Source organism: Pan paniscus, chromosome 17 (genome assembly GCF_029289425.2).
Source record: "Pan paniscus chromosome 17, NHGRI_mPanPan1-v2.0_pri, whole genome shotgun sequence".
In the NCBI taxonomy this organism is placed as follows: Eukaryota; Metazoa; Chordata; class Mammalia; order Primates; family Hominidae; genus Pan; species Pan paniscus.
In genome coordinates this window covers 41,040,290-41,062,815 of record NC_073266.2, presented here as the reverse complement: position 1 = coordinate 41,062,815, position 22,526 = coordinate 41,040,290, and the positions used below count along the sequence as shown (strand labels likewise).

The window sequence follows — 22,526 nt, the reverse complement described above, 5'->3', positions numbered from 1 at the left end:
AGGTCTTGCTGTTTCCAGGGCTGGTCTTGAACTCCTGGGCTCAAGCAATCCCCCTGCCTCAGCCTCTTGAGTAGTTGGGACCACAGGTGTATGCCATCGTACCCAGCTGCATATTGTATCTTAATTCTTGCAGAACCCTCATGTTGGGGGAACAAGGATAAGGGGACAAGAAAGAGAAAAGGGTAGGAAAGATCTAATTAAAAGGACACCTTTTACTCTCAATTTTTTTTCTTTTTCTTTTTTTTTTTTTTTTTTTTGAGACAGGGTCTCACTTTGTTCCCTAAGCTTGGAGTGCAATGGCCCAAACATGGCTCACTGTAACCTCAACTTCCCAGGCTCAAGTGATTCTCCTGCCTCAGTGCCCCCAAGTAGCTGGGACTATAGGCACATGCCACCTCGCCCAGCTAATTAAAAAAAAAAAGAAATTTTAGAAATTTAAAAATATATTAAAAATAAATTTTTTTAAAATGAGGTTTGGGGGATTTGTATATCTAACATTTGGCTCTTCATTGACAAAAAGGTGGAAACCTACAAAGAGATGGAGATGGAAAATTATATTAAATGTGTATATTTTAAATCTAATTTATTTTATTTTATTTATTTTGAGACAGAGTCTCACTCTGTTGCCCAGGCTGGAATGCAGTGATGCAATCTTGGCTCACTGTAACCTCCACCTCCTGGGTTCAAGAGATTCTTCTGCCTCAGCCTCCCGAGTACCTGGGATTACAGGTATGCAGCACCACACCTGGCTAATTTTTGTATTTTTATTTGTTTTTTGTTTTTTGAGGAGGAGTTTCGCTCTTTTGCCCAGGCTGGAATGAAGTGGCGCGATCTCAGCCCACTGCAACCTCTGCCTCCAGGGGCAAGCGATTCTCCTGCCTCAGCCTCCGGAGTAGCTGGGATTATAGGTGCCTGCCACCACGCCTGGCTATTTTTTTTGTATTTTTAGTAGAGATGGGGTATCGCCCTGTTGGCCAGGCTGGTCTCGAACTCCGGATGTCAGGTGATCCATCTGCCTCGGCCTCCCAAAGTGCTAGGATTACAGGCATGAGCCGCCGTGCCCAGCCTAATTTTTGTGTTTTTAGCAGAGACGGGATTTCACCATGTTGGCCAGGCTGGTCTCTATCTCCTGGATTCACCTACCTAGGCCTCCCAAAGTGCTGTGATTACAGGCATGAGCCACTGCGCCCGCCCTAATTTCTTTTAAAATAAGTGTGAAAGATAATGTTTTTAATGCTTTTAATTTGTTCTCTCTCAGGATGGAGCCACTGCCCTCTTCCTAGCTGCCCAAGGTGGTTACTTGGATGTTATTCGATTACTGCTGGCTTCAGGAGCAAAAGTCAACCAGCCAAGGCAGGTAATGTCCACTGTTGACATTTGCCCGAGCACATGGCACATGGGGCAGGGAGGGCTGGGTGTCCCCTGGCAGCACATACCTGAGATAACCAGTAAGCTCAAGGCATCCTTTAAACCCTTCTGCTTCTGTGATGAAAAGTTAATCTTTGATTAGGGTATCTCCTGTTCTATGCTCTGAGCTGGCCTGAAAGCCTATGAAACCAAGCTGACATCACAGTTCAGTACTTTCAAAACTTAAGTATTTGATGTCTGAGGTCAAGTACACAAGTACACACTCTGCCACCTCCTGTGCAAACAAATTATGGCTGCACTGATCTAATGAGTGCAGGCTGGCCTGGGACATAGGTAAACAGATGTGGGCCAGGTAGCCTGGCCCCTGCTGATAATGCTGCCTTACTACCTGCCCACCACTTCTTCCACCAAGCCAAAGAGGAGCCCATGCCGTTGGAATCATTAGGAGGTTCTGCACCTTCATCTCTCACAATTGTTATGCTGTTGAGACTTCATTTACCAACAGCAAGCTAACAGCTAGCAATTCAATTAACTGAAAGTAAAAGAACAGAAATGCAGGCTGGGAGTAGTGGCTCATGCCTATAATCCCAGCACCCTGGGAGGCCGAGGCAGGAGGATCACTTGAGGCCAGGAGTTTGAGGCCAGCCTGGCCAATATGATGCCCCGTCTCTACTAAAAATACAAAGATTAGCCAGGCGTGGTGGCACATGCCTGTAATCCCAGCTACTTGGGAGGCTGAGGCAGGAGAATCACTTGAACCTGGGAGGCAGAGGTTGCAATGAGCCGAGATCGCGCCTCTGCACTCCAGTCTTGGCAATAGAACAAGACTCTGTCTCAAAAAAAGAGTAATGATTTTTAAAAAGAAGAAAAAAGAACAGAAATGCAAGATTATACAGGCAGCACTTTATAAACAGTGAAGAACCTTCCCAATGTACAGTATTATAATTAGCTTCTCTTGTGTAGGTACTATTTTTGTCCAGATTAACTTTTTTTTTTTTTTTTTTTTTTTTGAGACAGCGTCTTGCTCTGTCATCCAGGCTGGAGTGTGGTGGCATGATCTCGACCCATTGCAACCTTCGCCTCCTGTGTTCTTGTGCCTCAGCCTCCCAAATAGCTAGGATTACAGGTGCATGCCACCATGCCCAGCTAATTTTTGTATTTTTAGTAGAGATACATTTTGGTAGAGAGCCATGTTGCCCAGGCTGGTCTCGAACTCCTGGCCTCAAGTGATCCACACACCTTGGGCTCCCAAAGTGCTGGGGTTACAGGTGTGAGCCACCATGCCTGGCGCCAGATTAATTTATTTTTAACAAAACATTTCAAATTAAGGAAACATTACTATAAAGGTAGTTTCCTAGGAAAAAGTCAAGCTGATTTCATACCCAGGCACATCTCCACTGTACTATGACCTGATACAGGAATGCCTCTCTGTGTTCACATAATGAATAGCTATGAGAACTTTAAGGTTGGTCTGAGCTCTTGGACACAGGTTTCTTTGGTCTTTAGAAGCCCAAGCACATAAGGAGCCTAAGAAAAAGAAAGAGCCTTTGGGCAGAGTGGTTTGAAGTCAGGAAAGCAAAGTGGTTTTGAGGTCAGGAATCCCAAGTTCTCGATCCATCTCTGCCAATAATTTGAGCTGTGTGGTTTTGAACAAGTGAATCAACCTCTCTGGGCCTGACTTTCATCACTGAAAATTAGGAGGCTGAGCAGGATGAGCCTGATGATCTCTTCAAATGCCCACATTTTAAATAATTGTTTTATTCAACATTCAATCAATATTTCTTGAGTACTTACCATGTGCCAGACATTGTAATCAATGTAATGTATCAATGTAAGGTTATATTTTTAGAATTGTAAAGTTATTCTTAGGTGGCCCCAGGAATACTCCTGGGAAAGGAAGCAGTTTCAAAAAAAGTTTTACTTTTGTCCTGCTAGAGTTGACTTTCGAGGATTGGAGTTTAATATTTTCGTATTGGTCCTTCTTATTTTGTTATTGTTGATTGATTCTGAATCAGATGATTCATTTTACTAAAATTAGTAAAAGGAATTGGTTATTTTTAGATTGCCTAAGTTTGATTTGGGGGCCATTATTGAAGATACCACTGTGAATTTAGAATGTGAGGTTATCAAGATTATCAAGTCTTTCTATTAGTACATCCTTCCAAAATAATTTCTGGCACTTTGAATTTTATTCTTTATATGCCTAAAGTACTGCTTGTAAAAAACCAAGTCGATATAAGAGATTATATTTCAAATGTTGCATGAGCCATGCCCACTTAAACCTAAAATGAGTCATGCAGTGATGTTGAAGCCAAGAAGTTAAAGAGTAAACCAACATTGCAGCAGTAGCCACAACACGCCATAGCTGTTTTTTCTTCCTCAAGAGTTAGGATAACCTGGTCAAAGTGGATGACCTAGTCTTTGAGTGCAGGGATCCACCCTCTGGTCAAGGAGCAAGTGCTACAACTTCTAAAGACTGCATCTAATGAAATTGTTTTGAATTATTTTGAGTTCAGCCCTAAAAGAATTGTTATTCAGGAAAAGGGTGTCTTATAAAATAAGAATTGCTTTGGGGAAAAAAGGCAATGGAATTTTTCCTTTTTACAGAGTACACTCACCCCATTGTGCCCTCAAATCATAATAATTTTTATTACCTACTGTGAGCTTATAATTAGAGGTTGTTATCTATCCAGGTCAGACTAGCTCAAGTTCCGTCTTCTCTGAAAGTGTAAACTCTGCATATTTATTATGTTCCAAGAAAACAGTGCCATGCCTGCACATGGCCTGCACATGGCCTACCTATATTCTATAGGTAGAGCATTTGGAAACCAATGTTTTATTCTGAAATCTCAGCTGACACATTGAGTCATTATTGGAAAATCCTTGAATTTACAAAATGAGGACAGGAATACCTGCCTGGTTTAATTTCCTAATACTTTTGGCTAAATCTGATTTGTAATTGTTGCACTGACATTCTATGAAGCCCTACCATTTTATTACGGTATCCTGTAACAGGATGTTGACAAAGTTACATTGAAATTACTCAGCTGACATTTGATATGAGCTTCAGGGAATCTGAACGGTAGTGGGATGACTTTTCTTTGTAACTCTATCACTGAGAACTAAATGGAGACCTTTTTAGTACTTTGGGATGAGGAATCATAATCCCAAATCTAGTCATAGCCAGACAGTAGGAAGACTATGTTCCTGATTTGAAACTTCAAAAAATATTTTCCTTCCATATTGTCCTAAGCCAAAAGGTCAAGAGTCACAGAGATCATTGAAATATAGATTTCACTCTAACAATTCATTTTCATTTCTTTCCATGTGTCCTCACCAAGTTGAGTTGCTACGAGTCAGACCTTTTTAATCACTAGCTGAGGTGGCTATTTCTATTTTTCTATTAACCAAATGCCTCGACATATATTTTCCCAACTCCACTCACCCACTTTATTAAAACAATACTTTTATAGAATGCAAAGGTCTGATCCTGTTAACCCAGAGCTGAGGTTAGTCAGTTAACTCATCTCTATCTAGTCTTTTTCATGTGCTAAACAGTATTTCTTTGAAGGCTGGAGGAAAAGTCATCTAATAAAGTGCCTTCTCCTAACAGAAGCCTTGACTTGTACACAGAGTAGCTGGACCCAGAAATTAAACGTTCTCCCAGGTCGGAAGCTTAGAGGGGTGAACCCATCAATGGCAGTGGGAGAAGGAGCCAAAAGATTAGCGTAGAATCCTGGGGGTTTGGAAATGGGAACAGACAGCCATAGGAAGTCCTTGCTGCTTGGCAAGGGCAGGGACTCTGTCTTGTTCCGTTTGCACATGGTACACACTCAGAAAAAGTGTATCGACTGCCAGAAGATCCCCATGGCTGGTGCAGAGCAGGTCTGGAAGCCTGCAGCATTTAGTGATCAGTGCCTGAGAGTTAGAGGAAGGCTCCAGATATAGGGCCCAGACTCATAAGCATAAGCCCCAGGAAGACTGTAAGAGGCAGCTAGGGAGCAGACCCAGATTTTTTGGGTGGAGAGCAGCTTGGAAATTATGGGGATATAGATATCTTAAAATGAAACAGAGGCCCCATTTTGCTTATTAACTGTGTGACCTTAGCAGGTTGCCTACTCTCCCCGAGTCTCAGTATTTTAGGACTACTGTGATAATTAAATAAAATAATCCCTGCAAAACTCTTAATGCAGTAGCTGATACACACCCAGTGCAATGTTAGGTATTGCTGTTATTATCATTTCTATTCCAACCGGGCCTCATTGGAACAGAAAACCCACCAGAAATCAAGGCTGCACTTTCTCTAGTGAGTCGTGTGTTCTCTGTCATCTCAAAGTCTCTTCATATCTCTGTTTCTCCCCACTCCTTTCTTTTTTTACCAGTTTCGTCTGCTTACTTATCTTGTATGTGGTCCCCAGGTTTATGGATCAGACTGCCAACCTCTGGGAATAGCCATGTCATTGTCACAGCTCATCTTTGTGCACCAGGCCACAGTGACTGGCTGGCCTGCCTATCCTCAGTCCCATCACCCTTGACTGGGGAGGATAGAGTCAGACCATGGGCAATGCAGCATCTGGTAAAATCTCTTACAGACCCATTTGCTGGGCCAGGCACACGGTGCAAGGGACAATCATAAGAAATAGGCTCCAGGGCAGGGTAGTGTGGGTAAGAAAATTATCTCAATATTGAACTCCCTCTGCCACGGGCAAGGTTCCTCACAGCTCTTGGACTCCCAACTTCAAATAGAATTGGTCCCCAAGACTTTCTGACTGGCCTAACCCTGTAGGTAGAAGTAACCCAAGTGTGACGGCTGGAAATCGTAGAAGCAAAGAGCTAGTGCCGCTTCAGATACTCATTCCCACAGAAGAGGATGGTTTTAGTTCTTTTTTCCAAATACTCTCAGGAGCCTACATAAGACCATACAAGGTTAGTCTCTAATACAGGTTGTGTCATATACTCCATCTCATGCTGTGATCTGGCTGTAAAAGTGATCTCGAATGAAATGAGGGAATAACAGAGTTGGAGGAAACTATAAAACTCACTCTATTTAGCCATCCATCGGTACTCGAATCCTTTCTATGATAATCAGCTACTGTTGAACACCTCTAGGCATGGGGAACTCATTCCTCTCTGATCAGTTTCTTTGGTCTTAGCCAACACTCATTAAACTTTTATACATTGACCCCAAGTCTCCATGCAGCTTTCACCCATCTGTCTTCTTTCTATCACTTGGTCTGAAAAATTGGTCTAAATCCTTTTCTACTTGATATACACACACATAGTAAAAGACAGCTATCATAACCCTATGAATCTCATTCTTCTTCAAGCTAAATGTTCTATTACCTCTTTTTTTTTTTTTTTTTTTTTTTGAGATGGAGTCTCACTCTGTCGCCCAGGCTGGAGTGCAGAGGCATGATCTTGGCTCACTGCAACATCTGCCTCCCGGGCTCAAGTGATTCTCCTGCCTCAGAATCCTGAGTTGCTGGGACTACAGGCGTGCACCACCACACCCGGCTAACTTTTGTATTTTCAGTTGAGACAGAGTTTCGCCATATTGGCCAGGCTAGTCTCAAACTCCAGGCCTCAAGTGATTTGCCCCACCTCGGCCTCCCAAAGTGCTGGGATTACAGGTGTGAACCACCATGCCTGGCCATTACCTTTTTTAAAAAAGTGCTGTAGAGGTTATAACTTCACAATGATTTCTTTGATTTAATATCAAAGTATTAAAAATATCAAAGTATATGGAAGTATTCAAAAACCTATTTGAATATTTTTAAATGTTTTTTCACATTTTGATACATTCCAAAACTCTACAAAAAGGAACTAAATTGACTTACTTTTCATCATTTTCAAAATTATTTTTATATGTTTAATTTAAAAATATATATAAAATCGCCAGACGCGGTGGCTCACACCTGTAATCCCAGCACTTTGGGAGGCCGAGGCGGGCAGATTACAAGATCAGGAGATCGAGACCATCCTGCCTAACACAGTGAAACCTCATCTCTACTAAAAATACAAAAAAATTAGCCGGGCGTGGTGGTGGGCACCTGTAGTCCCAGCTACTCGGGAGGCTGAGGCAGGAGAATGGCGTGAACCCGGGAGGCGGAGCTTGCAGTGAGCCAAGATTGTGCCACTGCACTCCAGCCTGGGCGACAGAGCAAGACTCCGTCTCAAAAAAAAAAAAAACATATGAAATCATTGTTCTTTTTTTATAGAGATGGGGGCCTCACTGTGTTGCTGAGGCTGATCTTGAACTCCTGGGCTCAAGCCATCCTCCCGCCTTGGCCCCCCAAAGTGCTGGGATTACAGGTGTGAGCCACTGTACCCCATCATTTTCATGATGAAAATGAAGGCTCTAACCATTATACCAGAAGGAAAAAATAAGAGAAAACAGAAATTAAGGTGTACAAAAGAGGAAAACCTCTCCTAATTCATAAACTAAATAATCAACTGATAGGTAATCTGATTTGACAATAATGCTCTAACTCACATGCAACTCCCTGGGCTCCAAAATCAGATTTGGAGATGTAATGACTAGTAATGAAATACACAGGCGGCCCCCAAATCTCATTTTCCCACTCATTCCTACCTGCTCACAGTCAGTTATCTCACAGGGTCGATGGAAGAATCAAATTAAAAAGCATATGGAAGTATTTTGTGAACAAAAGTACAAATTAAGGCGCGTATTGTTTCTCATGATAAATACTACTCAGATGCAATTAACATTTCCTAAGCATCTGTGAGCCAGTGCTCATGCTCACCACCTTTGTATATGTTTTCTCACTTATCTCTGCGAAGCTAATAATTTTTCCTAAGAGGACACTCACTCAGGCTGAGATGATTTGCCTAAGGTCTTACAGCCAGGAAGAACTGATTGCTTTTTGCACCTCCCATGACTATTCCAATTAAGAAGATATATTTGATGAGTGTTATCATTGATGTTCTAAATTGATAATAATAATTTTTTGGCCAGGCACGGTGGCTCATGCTTGTAATCCCAGCACTGTGGGAGACCAAGGCGGGTGGATCACTTGAGGTCAGGAGTTTGAGACCAGCCTGGCCAACATGGTGAAACCCCGTCTCTACTTAAAATACAAAAATTAGCCAGGTGTGGTGGTGCATGCCTGTAGTCTCAGCCTCTCGGGAGGCTGAGGCAGGAGGATCTCTGGAATCTGGGTGGTGGAGGTTGCAGTGATCTGAGATGGCACCACTGCACTCCAGCCTGGGCAACAGAGCAAGACTCCATGATAGGTAGGTAGGTAGATAGATAGATAATTTTTCACAATATAGCACCTTTTAGCACTTTCCCACATATTAGTTTCAATTGTTAATACAAGTTTACTAATAATGACCAAGCCATTGAAAAGCACATTGAATAGACAGCTGGCTGCCTCTCCCTGCCCGCCCTCTGGTGGAGAGAGTGACAAAGAACAAAACAGACCCAGAGCAGGCACGGAGGGAGAAGCGCATTAGTATTGGCACCAGCTTGGACCCACACTCCCCTCCTGCCTCCCAGGGTCCCACCCGCACCCCTCTGGCTACAGCAGCTGCATTTCCCACCCTGCATGAAGGAGCCATGCCTGTCCAAGCCACTGTGACTGTAGCTGCTTTTCCTTCTCCTTCAAACGACCCTTCCCCTTTCTCACACCTAGCAAAATCCTGGTCCTTCTTCAAGACCTGGATCAGATAGCACTCTATCCAGGACACTGAGCCCTCATTCCCCATGCAGCAGCCCTCCCACCTGTTTGATTTTGTGCATTTTTGTCCATACTTTATGATGGCACTGCAGTCGTATGGAAACCTCCATGTCTCTTCTCCAGGACTTATTTTTAGCACTCTGCTTGAGACTTAGAAGGCTGGGCTCACACCTGTAATCTCAGCACTTTGGGAGGCTGAGGTGGGAGGATTGCTGGAGGCCAAGAGTTCAAGAACAACTTAGGCAACAAAGCAAGGCCCCATCTCTACAAAAAGAAAAAAAGAAAAAAAAATTAGCTGGGCATGGTGGTGCACACCTGTAGTCTCAGCTACTAGGAAGGCTGAGATAGGAGGGTCATTTGAGCCCAGGATGTTGAGGCTACAGTGAGCCTTGATCATGCCACTGTACTCCAGTCTAGGTAACAGAGTCCTGTCTCAAATAATAATTATCATTATTGGTTGCTTGAATTATTGATTAATTAAATCCTGAATTGGGAAAATCAAATAAAGAATATGGAAGTGCTTTTAAACTAAAGTACAAATTAAAGTACAAATTGCTCATGATAATATTTAGATTCAAGAATATTTCCACCAAGAGGACCCTGGAAAAATTATGAAGTAAGTTAAAGTGTCTTCCACTTCCCTCCAACCTTTGTTTCAGCACCTCTTCCACTGTCTCTCCCAAGACAGGTCCCAACATCCTGTGACTGCTCTTCAGCACCCCCAGATCCTCCTGGGTTCCCAAGTCACCAGCTTCCCGACCCAGCTCAGATGTCTTCATCCTCTCTCCCTTTCCTGGGACAGCAGTGGGCAACAATCTTGTGCCTGCTTCTGCTAGTAGGCTAAGGTTGAAATTACACATTGCAGCAGAAAATGTAACTTTATATTCTATAACTGAATCATTTTGCTCTTCAGCCCCCCTTCCCCCGATGGGTAATTCAGTCTTATCTGGTTAAAACAGTCTCTTGGGGCATATTACCATAATTACCTCAGAGGTTACCTTTAGCCCATTCTGGATCCTGCTCCCTCCTGCCTTTCTCTCCGAAGGGACCTAAGAGTCAGACTATCATCCTGGCATTGAGATGGGGGTGGAGAGACTCATGCATGGCCCTTGTGCTGGTCCACAAGCGTCCTGCACTCTTACACCCCAGGGTTGCAGCTGGTCTCGCCATTCTCTGCTGGCCTGGCCATTGTATCTACTCAGGAAGTCAGGGCACTGTGGCCTTGCCTTCCCAACCCCAGGCTCACTGCAGCCGACTGTTTCTCTGTCGCTTCTGATTTCCCATAGGCAGACGGGACTCCTGGATGCCTAGGTGCTAGGTGGATGTGGGCCATGGGGACTGGGGGACCACTGACTCTGAAACTCCCACGGCCATTTCTCTCCTATCTCCCGGGCACCAGCAGAGAGCAGAACTCTAAAGGGCTTGTAACTTTCCTGGTTTCTCACAAGAAGAGAAAATCCTTTCCCATCTGGAATTCCCCATAACTGACCTGATGTTTCTTCCACAACCTAGGTTACCTCTCCCCCACAACACACCCGAGATTCAACGCAGAGGGGGAAGAAAACGTGGACACTCTCACGTGACCTCCGCCTTCCCCCTCCCTCTCTAGCTCCTTCACACATTGGAAGGCTTTCCCAGTTTCCATCCCATCTGCTGGGAACCACCCTACTGTCAAATCCTTCCCCATCCCTTGCATGTTTTACTTTTTTCTCCTCTGAAGCAATATATCTCCACCTCATGGCCCAGTGTGCACAGAGATAGCAATATTGGGGAAATACTCCCAAATATACGCAGAGGAAATATTCCCCAAAATGCTGTCCTGCCGTAACTAGTTTATGTGCATCACTTCCTAGAAGACACAACAACAGATTCCACCTAAAATTAAGCCCCCTAAGAAATGAGGTGGCTTTGGAGGGTTCTGGACACCAGACTAGAAGAGTAGGAGAAATGACTTGAGTTCTCTGACCCGCAGACCCCACCTCAAAGGAAACTGCCTGCGTTCTATGGGAATGAAGGGTGTATTTTGTGAACATTAAGGTGTGACCCACTGGGAAAGCAAAGAAATGGACAGTCTTGGGGGAATAGGCCGGCTTCTCTCTGGGTTTGTGTGATTTGGTTCTGCTGTGGTGTATGTATACAGGTCAGCTGCTCCCCCAAGCCTTCAAAGCAAGGTTCCCACGCATCTTTCCACGAAGTCTGTACCACCCTTTTTGGTAAAAGATCCAGCCACAAAATGGATGATTTTATAAGCCAAAATTTGAATACTGGCAATTATTCAAGTAGCCCAGGCTCAGCCACGTGCCGTCTGCGTCCGTGGGCTACACACACCCCCTCTTTTGTCACTGCCTCCTGGGCGGTGTGGATCAGCTGCAGAGTGTGATCTGCGGTCAGGGAGTGCCTTCCCGGAGTTTTCGCTTTCAGACCCCTGGTGTTAAAGACGTTCTGTGAGCGGGTGGGGCCGGGCGCCCCAGTCACGGCGGCCGCCGCCTCCTCTTCCCGCAGGACGGGACAGCGCCCCTGTGGATCGCGTCCCAGATGGGCCACAGCGAGGTGGTGCGGGTGATGCTGCTGCGCGGAGCCGACCGCGACGCTGCGCGGAACGTGAGTGCCCGAGTCGCGCGGCCAAAGAGCGAAGCCTCCCGGCGCGCCTGTGTGGAGAAAACGGGTCTTGACTGAGTCTGCAGCCCACATGGGTTTCCTCCCAACCTCCTTCCTTGAGCAGGAAAACAAAGTCAAGGTCTGATTCGGTGCTGCTCGGTCTCTCTCCTCCTCCACCCGAGATGACCTTGGGACGCACTAGAGAGGGTGGAATCTTAGCCTTAGGCCTGAGGGTGGTAGAGACGGGGCCTCCCGGCTGTCCTGGGGGCCTCCCGCCTGTCCTGGGGCGTGTCCTAGGGGGATCCCCTGGCTGGTGCTGCGCCTCCTGCAGGCCCTGCCTCTTGCCCCTCCTCCCTGGAGCTGCAGACCCCTTGCACCCCGTCCCCTGTTGGCCCGCCGTCTCCACTGGCCTCTGCTGGTGCCACCTAATACTGCCTTTGTGTGCTGCACAGCAGGCCCTTTTCCCCATAAGGAAGGCTTGAAGAGAACCTGACCACCTATGCTGTTTGCTTTTTGTGTTTTACTGTGGCCTTTGTATAACCCTTGCTTACGTAACCCACCTTCCCCTCTCCAAGTCTAAGCTCCAAAAAAGGGAAATCACCAGACGCGTTCGCCACCATTTCACTGCCCTCTCTCTCACTCTTCTTCTTCCCACAATCTCTGAAGCCAGAAAAGACCCCCCACCCCCCGCCCCCCAATTCATTCTTCCTTCTTTCTGATTACAGATAAACCCTAATGGCAGGCCGAAGTGGTTTCTTGGCTACTGGAGAATTATGGACTAAATCCTCCAAACACAGCGACTGATATGTGAAAATGGGAGAAAAAGGAATTTGGAAACTGTGTTCTTGAGCCAAAAAATAATGACAGAAGCTAAATATTAATTTTTGAATTTGGCTTTTCATTCTTTTTAGCAGATTTTATTTTATTTTTTTCTGAGACAGAGTCTCACTCTGTCACCCAGGCTGGAGTGCAGTGGCACGGTCTCAGCTCACTGTAACTTCCGCCTCTGGGTTCAAGTGATCCTCGTGCCTCAGCCTCCCGAGTAGCTGGGACTACAGGCACGGGCTACCACACCCGGCTATTGTATTTTTGGTAGAGACGGGGTTTCAAGTGACCCTCCTGCCTTGGCCTTCCAAAGTGCTAGAATTACAGGCGTGAGCCACTGCACCTGGCCTTTTAGCAGATTTTAATCTACACCTCTGCCCCTAAGCCCCACTACCCACACACGGGCGGATGCCTAGAGCAGACTGGGGCAAGGCTGTATAAATTTTTTTAGAAACAGTAAATACAGCTCAACAATGATCTAAATTATTAAAGACAGTTAACCATTTCTGCTAAGTTATGAACAGCAGAGAATGCCTCTTTGGTCCAACCATGGCCTAAAAATATGCTCTTGAAATTCCCCTTGTCCCCTGCCCAGTGTTCTCAGGAACTGTAGAAGTATGAATTCCCAAATGGCAGAGTTCTAACATAATCTAAGTCACTGTTTATCTGATACTCTTTCATGCAGAATTTACTGCTTAATATTCTCTAAAATGCTCCTAGATTAAGAGACATTGCTGATCTGTGCTTAATTTACACGTCATTAGTTTCTGACAACGGTACTTTCCAGTTCCCAACTGACAGCTTTCAAGCAACACAGATATATGTTAATAATCAACTTTTATTTTCCTCTTTCTGTTAAGGATGGCACAACAGCATTATTGAAAGCAGCCAACAAAGGGTATAATGATGTCATAAAAGAGTTGCTTAAATTCTCACCCACTCTTGGTATTTTGAAGGTAAGACCTAAAGATAAATTTTACTAATCTGTAAGAGAGAGGTTAGAAAGTAAGTCCTCACTTGGGGACTGTGTCGAATTAGCCTGGTTAGTTGGATTCTTGAAAGAACACATCTGCAGCTTCTTGATGCTGGAGATCCCAGGGGCTCTGGTAGAAGTGGGGAGGTGGTAGAAAGAGTGAACCACAGTCTGTCATTACCTAGTTTTGCAGAAAAAAAAAAAATCGACAGTAGTAATGAAATAGCTAATTGGAAAGTATGCCATTTTGACACCATTTGGAGGATTTGTGAAATCAAGGAAGAAGAACAGACACTTATGTCTGTTCTCTTCATTTTCTTGAGCAAAGAACCACTCTGTTTTGTTCCCTTAAGTGAAATAAAATAAGCCTCAAACACCTGGAAGCCTCAGAAAATATGTCAGTATGGATACCTGGGTCACCTAAAAAACAGAGCCAAAACTCTTTTTTTAAGTTTTGATCTTTTTGTTTTGTTTTGTTTTGCTTTTTTGAGATGGAGTCTCCCTTTGTAGCCCAGACTGGAGTGCAGTGGCACGATCTCGGCTCACTGCAACCTCTGCCTCCCAGGTTCAAGTGATTCTCCTGTCTCAGCCTCCCAAGTAGGTGGGATTACAGGCACGCTGCCACCACACCCAGCTTTTTGTATTTTTAGTAGAGACGGGGTTTCACCATATTGGCCAGGCTGGTCTTGAACTCCTGACCTCAAGTGATCCACTTGCCTCAGCCTCCCAAAGTGCTGGGATTACTGGCATGAGCCACCCTATCTGGCCTAAATTTTGATCATTTTTGATTAAAATATTTCTAACCTATATTATATATCAGGAGTCAGCAAACTTTTTCTGTAAAGTCTTAATAAATATTAGTATTTCTGTTTACTAATATAATATAATTATATTATTGATTATATTAATTTTATTATATTATTATTTATTATATTAATACTAATGCTTACTAACATTTTAGTAAATATTACTAAATAGTAAATAGTAATAAATATTACTAATTACTAATATATTTACAACAGTAAAGATATATTTATTAATATATAAATATTACTATAGGAAATATATACTACAGAATGTATTTACTATACACTATATATAGTATATATATAGTATATATAATATATATACTATATATAGTATATATTATATATACTATATATATAATATATACTATATATATATATATATATATAGTATAAATTTACATTTTTTCGGAGACAGGGTTTCACTCTGTTGCCCAAGCTTGAGTACAGTGATGCAATCATAGCTCACAGTAATCTTGAATTCTTGCACTCAAGTAATCCTCCTGCCTCGGCTGGGACTACAGCCACACACCACTGCACCCATCTAATTTTTAAATTTGTTGTAGAGATAGGGTCTCACTATATTATCCAAGCTGGTCTCAAACTCCCAGCCTTAAGCAATCCTCCTGCCTTGACCAGGAGGCATATTAGTATATGGCATATATTTACTATATATAGTATATACTATACAATATATACTATATACTGTAAATACATACTATATAATATATAGTACGTATAGTATGGATGTATTATATACATACAGTATGTGTAGAGTATACATACATACAGTATGTGTAGAGTATACATACATACAGTATGTGTAGAGTATACATACATACAGTATGTGTAGAGTATACATACATACAGTATGTGTAGAGCATACATACATACAGTATACGTACAGTATACATACATACAGTATGTGTAGAGTATGCATACATACAGTATGTGTAGAGTATGCATACATACAGTATGTGTAGAGTATGCATACATACAGTATGTGTAGAGTATGCATACATACACACAGTATGTGTAGAGTATGCATACATACACACAGTATGTGTAGAGTATGCATACATACACACAGTATGTGTAGAGTATGCATACATACACACAGTATGTGTAGAGTATGCATACATACACACAGTATGTGTAGAGTATGCATACATACACACAGTATGTGTAGAGTATGCATACATACACACAGTATGTGTAGAGTATGCATACATACACACAGTATGTGTAGAGTATGCATACATACACACAGTATGTGTAGAGTATGCATACATACACACAGTATGTGTAGAGTATGCATACATACATAATGTGTAGAGTATGCATACATACATACAGTATGTGTAGAGTATGCATACATACATGCAGTATGTGTAGAGTATGCATACATACATGCAGTATGTGTAGAGTATGCATACATACATGCAGTATGTGTAGAGTATGCATACATACATGCAGTATGTGTAGAGTATGCATACATACATGCAGTATGTGTAGAGTATGCATACATACATGCAGTATGTGTAGAGTATGCATACATACATGCAGTATGTGTAGAGTATGCATACATGCAGTATGTGTAGAGTATGCATACATACATACAGTATGTGTAGAGTATGCATACATACATACAGTATGTGTAGAGTATGCATACATACATACAGTACGTGTAGAGTATGCATACATACATATAGTATGTGTAGAGTATGCATACATACATAGTATATATACATACATATAGTATGTATATATTATATACTATATAATATATACATACTATATAGTATATACTATATAATATAAATATATACTATATATACTATAGAGTAAATATTTATGTCTAGTAATATTTACTGAAATGTTAGTGAATATTACTGTTACCAGATAGCAAATATTTTAGGCTTTGTGGGCCATACAAGTCTCTCCCAACTGCCCCAACTCTGCTGTGGTAATCCAAAAGTAACCATAGAAAATACAACAAAAAGGCCCAGTGCGGTGGCTCACACCTGTAATCCCAGCACTTTGGGAGGCTGAGGCAGGTGGATCGCTTGAATCCAAGAGTTCCAAACCAGCCTGGGCAACATAGCTAGACTCCATCTCCACAAAAAATGTTTTTAAAATTAACTGGTCATGATGGCATGCACCTGTAGTCCCAGCTACTTGGGAGGCTGAGGTGGGAGGATGGCTTGAGCCTGGGAAATGAAGCTGTGATCGAGCCACTGCACTGCAGCCTAGGTGACAGAGAAGATCCTGTCTCAAAAAAAAAATCTTAATTCCTATAAGACTTTATTTATGAACATTGTTATTTGTGGAATTTCATATTTTCACATATTACAAAATATTTTTCTTCTTTTAATGTTTTTAAAATCATTTAAAAATGTAAAAACAGTCTGAGTGCAGTGATTTATCCCTATAATCCAGCACTTTGGGAGGCTGAGGCAGGAGGACTGCTTGAGGCCAGGAGTTAGAGACCAGCCTGGAGAATATAGTAAGACCCTATCTCTACAAAAGTTTAAAAATTAGATGGATGCCATGGTGTGTGGCTGTAGTCCCAGCTGAGGCAGGAGGATTGCTTGAGCCCAGGAGTTCAAGGTTACTGTGAGCTGTGATTGTATCTTTGCACTTCTGCCAGGGCAACGGAGTGAAACCCTGCCTCTGCAAAAAGTTTTAAAAGTAGAAGCCGTTCTTAGCTTGCAGGATTTGATTTGCAGGCTGTGGTTTGCTGACCCCTGAGATATAATGCTCCTGTTTTATTAAATACAGGACACCAAATCTGTTCTAAATGGACAAAGCGGCTTAGCTTTAGGACTGTCCTCTCAGAGTCTATCAATGTATATAAAACCTACTTGCCCTTGAATGACCCCAGACACTTTTTGGATATTTTGTGTCTGCACTTTATATTTTTAGATTCCATTCTTGCTGACAGTTAATACAGAACTGCTGTTGTCAATGTGTTGGCCTCTCTCCCCTGCCCTAATGAGCTCATGAGCTACTTTCATCTGCCATGAGCTTTTTTTTTTTTTTTTTTGGAGACAGGGTCTCGCTATGTTGCCCAGGCTGGTCTTGACCTTTGAACTCCTGGGCTCAAGTGATTCTCTCATCCTCCTGCCTCAGCCTCCTAAAGTGCTGGGATTACAGGTGTGAGCCACTGTGTCTGGCCTGCCATGAGCTTTAGAAGCCAGAAAGCTGCACTTGTTAAAATTGTTTGTAAAGTAAGAATAAACCATCTATGAAAATGAATTCTATGAACAAAAGGAATAAGCTTTAGAAAGCTTGGACTTTGCAAAATATAGTCTTGTTTCAAACAGCTCTTTTTTTGGCTTTTTAAAAACTCCTGGTCTGGTGTGGTGGCTCACACCTGTAATCCTAGCTCTTTGGGAGGCCAAGGTGGGCGAATCACCTGAGATTAGGAGTTCAAGACCAGCTTGGCCAATGTGGTGAAACCCCGTCTCTACTAAAAATACAAAAATAAGCCAAGAGTGGTGGTGTACACCTGTAATCCCAGCTACTCAGGAGTTTGAGGCAGGAGAATCGCTTGAACCTGGGAGGCAGAGGTTGCAATGAGCCGAGATCACGCCACTGCACTCCAGCCCAGGTGACAAGAGCAAAACTCCATCTCCAGAAAAAAGAAAAAAAAGAGGCCAAAAAGCTGCACTTGTTAAAATTGTTTGTAAAGCCCGGGCACACTGGCTCACGCTTGTAATCCCAGCACTTTGGGAGGCAAAGGCGGGTGGATCACCTGAGGTCAGGAGTTCAAGACCAGCCTGGCCAACATGATGAAACCCTGTCTCTACAAAAATACAAAAATTAGCTGGGCGTGGGGGCTCATGCCTGTAATCCCAGCACTTTGGAAGGCCAAGGCGGGAGGATCACGAGGTCAGGAAATCAAGACCATCCTGGCTAACACGGTGAAACCCCGTCTCTACTAAAAATACAAAAAATTAGCCGGGCGTGTGGCGGGCGCCTGTAGTGCCAGCTACTTGGAAGACTGAGGCAGGAGAATGGCGTGAACCCGGGAGGCAGAGCTTGTAGTGAGCCGAGATCACACCACTGCACTCAAGCCTGGGTGACAAAGCAAGACTCCGTCTCAAAAAAAAAAAAAAAAAAATTGTAAAGTAAAAATAAACCATCTATGAAAGTGAATTCTATGAATAAAAGGAACAAGCTTTAGAAAGCTTGAAGTTTGCAAAATCTAATCTTGTTTCAAATAGCTCTTTTTTGGCTTTTTAAAAACTCCTGGTCAGGCATGGTGGCTCACACCTGTAATCCCAGCCCTTTGGGAGGCTGAGGTGGGCAAAACACCTGAGCTCAGGAGCTGGCGACCAGCCCAGGCAACATGGCGAAACCCTGTCTCTACAAAAAATACAAAAATTAGCAGAGTGGCTGTTACACACCTGTAGTCCCAGCTACTCAGGAGGCTGAGGCACGAGAATCGTTTGAGCCCTGGAGGCAGAGGTTGCAGTGAACTGAGATTGCGCCATTGCACTCCAGCCTGGGAGACAGAGCGAGACACTGTCTCCAAAAAAAAAAAAAAAAAAATTCTGACCCGTGTTGCATGTAGGTGAAGTTGATAGATTGGCTAAGATTTAGACAAGTAAATTGTTACAAGAGTAGTGAATTATCATACATACTTAAAAGCAACCATAGAAAAATGCTACTTTGTGGGAATTTTTCTCTGGGTATGATATTTTACTCTTTTACAAAATCAGAGTGGTTTTTATTATGAGCAACTAATTAGGAAACTAAGTTTGCATTTAGGTACTATTTATGGACATATGTACCCTCTAGAACCATGTCTTATGACTGCCCACTGTTCTTAGTTTTGTTATAGTCTCCTCCCCTCCTCTCCTTGGTCCAGCTACATGCTGCATTTAGCTGGTTCCTTATTTTGATAAATATTTGCAGTAAATGTCATAAAACATTAACAACTGACCTATGAGGCCCTTCTGTGCTCAAAAATGCTCCAACTCAAAGCTCCGGGGCATTGCCTCACCCCACATACCCTTCCTCTTAAGCCCTGTAGCTCCACAATCACAGTCCTGCCCACCTGAGTGCTCAGAGTGTCTGTAGCTGGTCTGACAGGTCAGCCCATTGGCTAAACAGCTCTTCCTCTAACCTCGCTGGAAGTGGCTCAGCAAAACTACAGACTGTACGTGTTGTCCTTACGTGTTGTCCTTGAAGAACAAAAATGTTGGGCACGGTGTTGTTGTTTCTTCTGCAGCAAGTTCCAAAGTATGTAAAACAGACCGAGTGACCATGAAGTCATGTGTCCCCTCAGCCCTATTCCTTATTTCACTTGTAAGAGAACATTAGCAATATTTGTACTGACCATTGGTTATGTATCCAAGGACACTATACTAGGGGCTGATGTGACTTTGAAAAGTACAAGGCAAGATAAGGAAGGTTAAGGGTATGAGGTTACAGTCTTATCACCCAGATGGTTTATGATGAAAGCCATGCTGAATGCCAATGGCTGTGAGCTCACTCCTGACACACACTGTCATTTTCTCTTAGAATGGGACATCAGCGCTCCATGCAGCAGTGCTCAGTGGAAACATTAAAACAGTTGCGCTGCTCCTAGAAGCAGGGGCAGACCCATCCCTGAGAAACAAGGTACCCACTAAGCAATCTTTTAACTCGTTTGGGCCCATTGAAGTGTCCTCCTAGGCCAGGAAGGATAAACATCTCCCTGGCTCCAGTCACCATCTTCATTCTTTGCATAGTAAGGGCATTCAAGGTTGCTATTAGTAGGTGATTAGTGAGCAGTACAGTTGGACCCAGGAAATTCTACTATTAATAAAAACCCTGACTCATATCAATGGTTTTTTTTTTTCTTTTTTAACAAACCCTTGTGTCGAGGGCTGACTTTCAATAGATTGCGGCGAGGGAGCTGCTCTGCCATGTACGAAATCCTGACCCAGAAGCCGGTCATTTACAAATGGTTTAGCACCAGGTTCCCCATGGACATGCGTTGTGTGATGGGTGAGGGCGCTATCAATGGTTTTCTTTTTTTCTTTGAGAGGGAGTCTCGCTCTGTCACCCAGGCTGGAGTGCAGTGGCGTGATCTTGGCTCACTGCAACCTCCACCTCCCAGCTTCAAGCAATTCTCCTGCCTCAGCCTCCTGAGTAGCTGGGATTACAGGCGCAGACCACCACGCCCGGCTAATTTTTTTGTGTTTTAGTAGAGATGGGGTTTCACCATGTTAGCCAGGCTGGTCTTGAACTCCTGACCTCAAGTGATCCACCGACCTCGGCCTCCCAAAGTGCTGGGATTACACACATGAGGCACCACGCCCGGCCAGTGGTTATCAATGAACAGTGGTGCACTCTCCTGGTGGAGGCGAGGAAGAAAGGGAGAGCAGTTACTATGGGAGTATTGTTCTGTCATCTAAGATGTACCCTAAAAATGTCAAAATTCTGGTAGTTTATCGCCATTCCCATAAGTTCGATGTTCATATCTTGAGAATTGCTTGTGCTATATTTGGTTGCTTTTGTATTGTTAACAGGAGTACATGCCACTGTTACAAAACAAACCCACTTTTTTCTAGTCCTAAATTCTTCATTTACAATTAGGCCAAACTTCGCGGTGGGTGGGTACACAATAAGAATTTTTTAAAATGATTGTCATTTTACTTCCTCCTCTTCAACATCTGCTTAAGCTGGCACATGTATAGATTGCAGCAGAGGAGAGTAGCCTAGGAAAGGTCTTGAGAGAATGCATGCGCCAGGCGCAAAGGCCCACTCCTGTAAACCCAGCACTTTGGGAGGCTGAGGCAGGCAGATTGCTTGAGCCCAGGAGTTCAAGACCAGCCTGGGCAACATGGCGAAGCCTGTCTCCACAAAAAATACAAAAATTAGCCAGGTGTGGTGATGTGCACCTGTAGTCCCAACTACTGAGGAGGCTGAGGTGGGAGGATTACCTGAACCCAGCCAAGGAGGTCAAGGGTGCAGTGAGCCACGGTCACGCCACTGCAATCCACCCTGAACGACGGAGTAGAGAGAAAATGCACTAAACTACAAACTTTATTTACTTATTTATTATTTATTTAAATGTAAATTTTTTTCTTTTTATAGAGATGTGTTCTTGCTATGTTGCCCAGGCTGGTCTTGAACTCCTGGTCTCAAGCAATCCTCCCACCTTGGCCTACCAAAGTGCTGGTATTATAGGCATAAGCCACCACACCTAGCCTAAACTACAAACTTTTCTGTTGTTGTTGTTGTTTTTGAGACAGGGTCTCACTCTGTTGACAGGCTGGAGTGCAGTGGCATGATCTCGGCTCACTGCAACCTCCGCCTCCCAGGTTCAAGCAATTCTCCTGCCTCAGCCTCCCCAATAGCTGGAACTACAGGTGTGCACCATCACGCCCAGCTAATTTTTTTGTATTTTTAGTAGAGACAGGGTTTTGCCACGTTGACCAGGATGGTCTCCATCTCTTGACCTTGTGATCCGCCCCCCTCAGCCTCCCAAAGTGCTGGGATTACAGGCGTGAGCCACTGCGCCCAGCCATAAACTACAAACTTTTGGAGGAGAAAGTGGTATTGGTGTTTACGAATAGAGGAGGATATGAAAAGCAACCTTTACTTTATACTTAACATACTGTGAATTTTTCTAAGCATATATTACTGTGTTAAAAATTTTTTTAATAATAAAAACAAAAACATATAACATTTCATGACATTTTGAAAAGAAACCTTAAGAAGTGCCAGTTAAACAACATGTCAGGGGTCACTTTTTTCATTTGACTCAGCATGTAGAAGTATTACTTCCCCATTCCCATTGAATTGCTTGTCTATAACATTTCTGCTTATCTCTCCTTAGATACTTGGATTTGTTTTCCATTAGCTGGCCTGGCTGTGTGATAAGCCAGTTGAAATCACAATTGCCTTTCTTTAGATCTTATCTTTAGACCTTGTGCACAGACTTCCTAAAGAGACCAGTCTTTGTTGGTGAGCTATCCAGTCCTGAATTAAGGCAAGGAGGAAACATTAATACCTTTACATAGAAACTGAAAAATGCAATTCCTTGTGTGTCTCCTAGAATAATGGAATAACTACCAACAATAATGGTTATGAGTAATTTCAAGTGGGCAAAATGCTGGACTTTGGACCCTCCTGAATCCAAGCAAGTGTAACCGCCCAATGGGTTCACCTTGCCTGCTGCCTAGACAGAACCGATGTATCAGGACAGGGGACTTGCAGTGGAGAAAGAGTAATTCATGCAGAGCCAGCTGTGCGGGA

The 22,526-nt window shown here is 43.4% G+C and overlaps 1 protein-coding gene across 6 annotated transcripts in view; it reads left to right on the top strand.

The window, feature by feature from the left end:
* The window catches only part of ANKRD29 (ankyrin repeat domain 29), a 67,000-nt gene that overhangs the window by 31,393 nt on the left and 13,081 nt on the right, over positions 1–22,526 (top strand). For 4 of the 6 annotated variants that reach the window (XR_609176.4, XM_055102420.2, XM_008955748.6 and 1 more), the window contains 4 exons: positions 1,259–1,357; positions 11,571–11,669; positions 13,352–13,447; positions 19,803–19,901. Coding sequence is in view for 5 of the 6 variants with exons in the window: in XM_055102420.2 (XP_054958395.1) it covers positions 1,259–1,357; positions 11,571–11,669; positions 13,352–13,447; positions 19,803–19,901 (393 nt within the window). In the remaining variant the exon portion in view is untranslated. The remainder of the gene's footprint in view (positions 1–1,258; positions 1,358–11,570; positions 11,670–13,351; positions 13,448–19,802; positions 19,902–22,526) is intronic. The other 2 variants (XM_008955749.4, XM_003830289.7) reach the window with 2 other exon arrangements.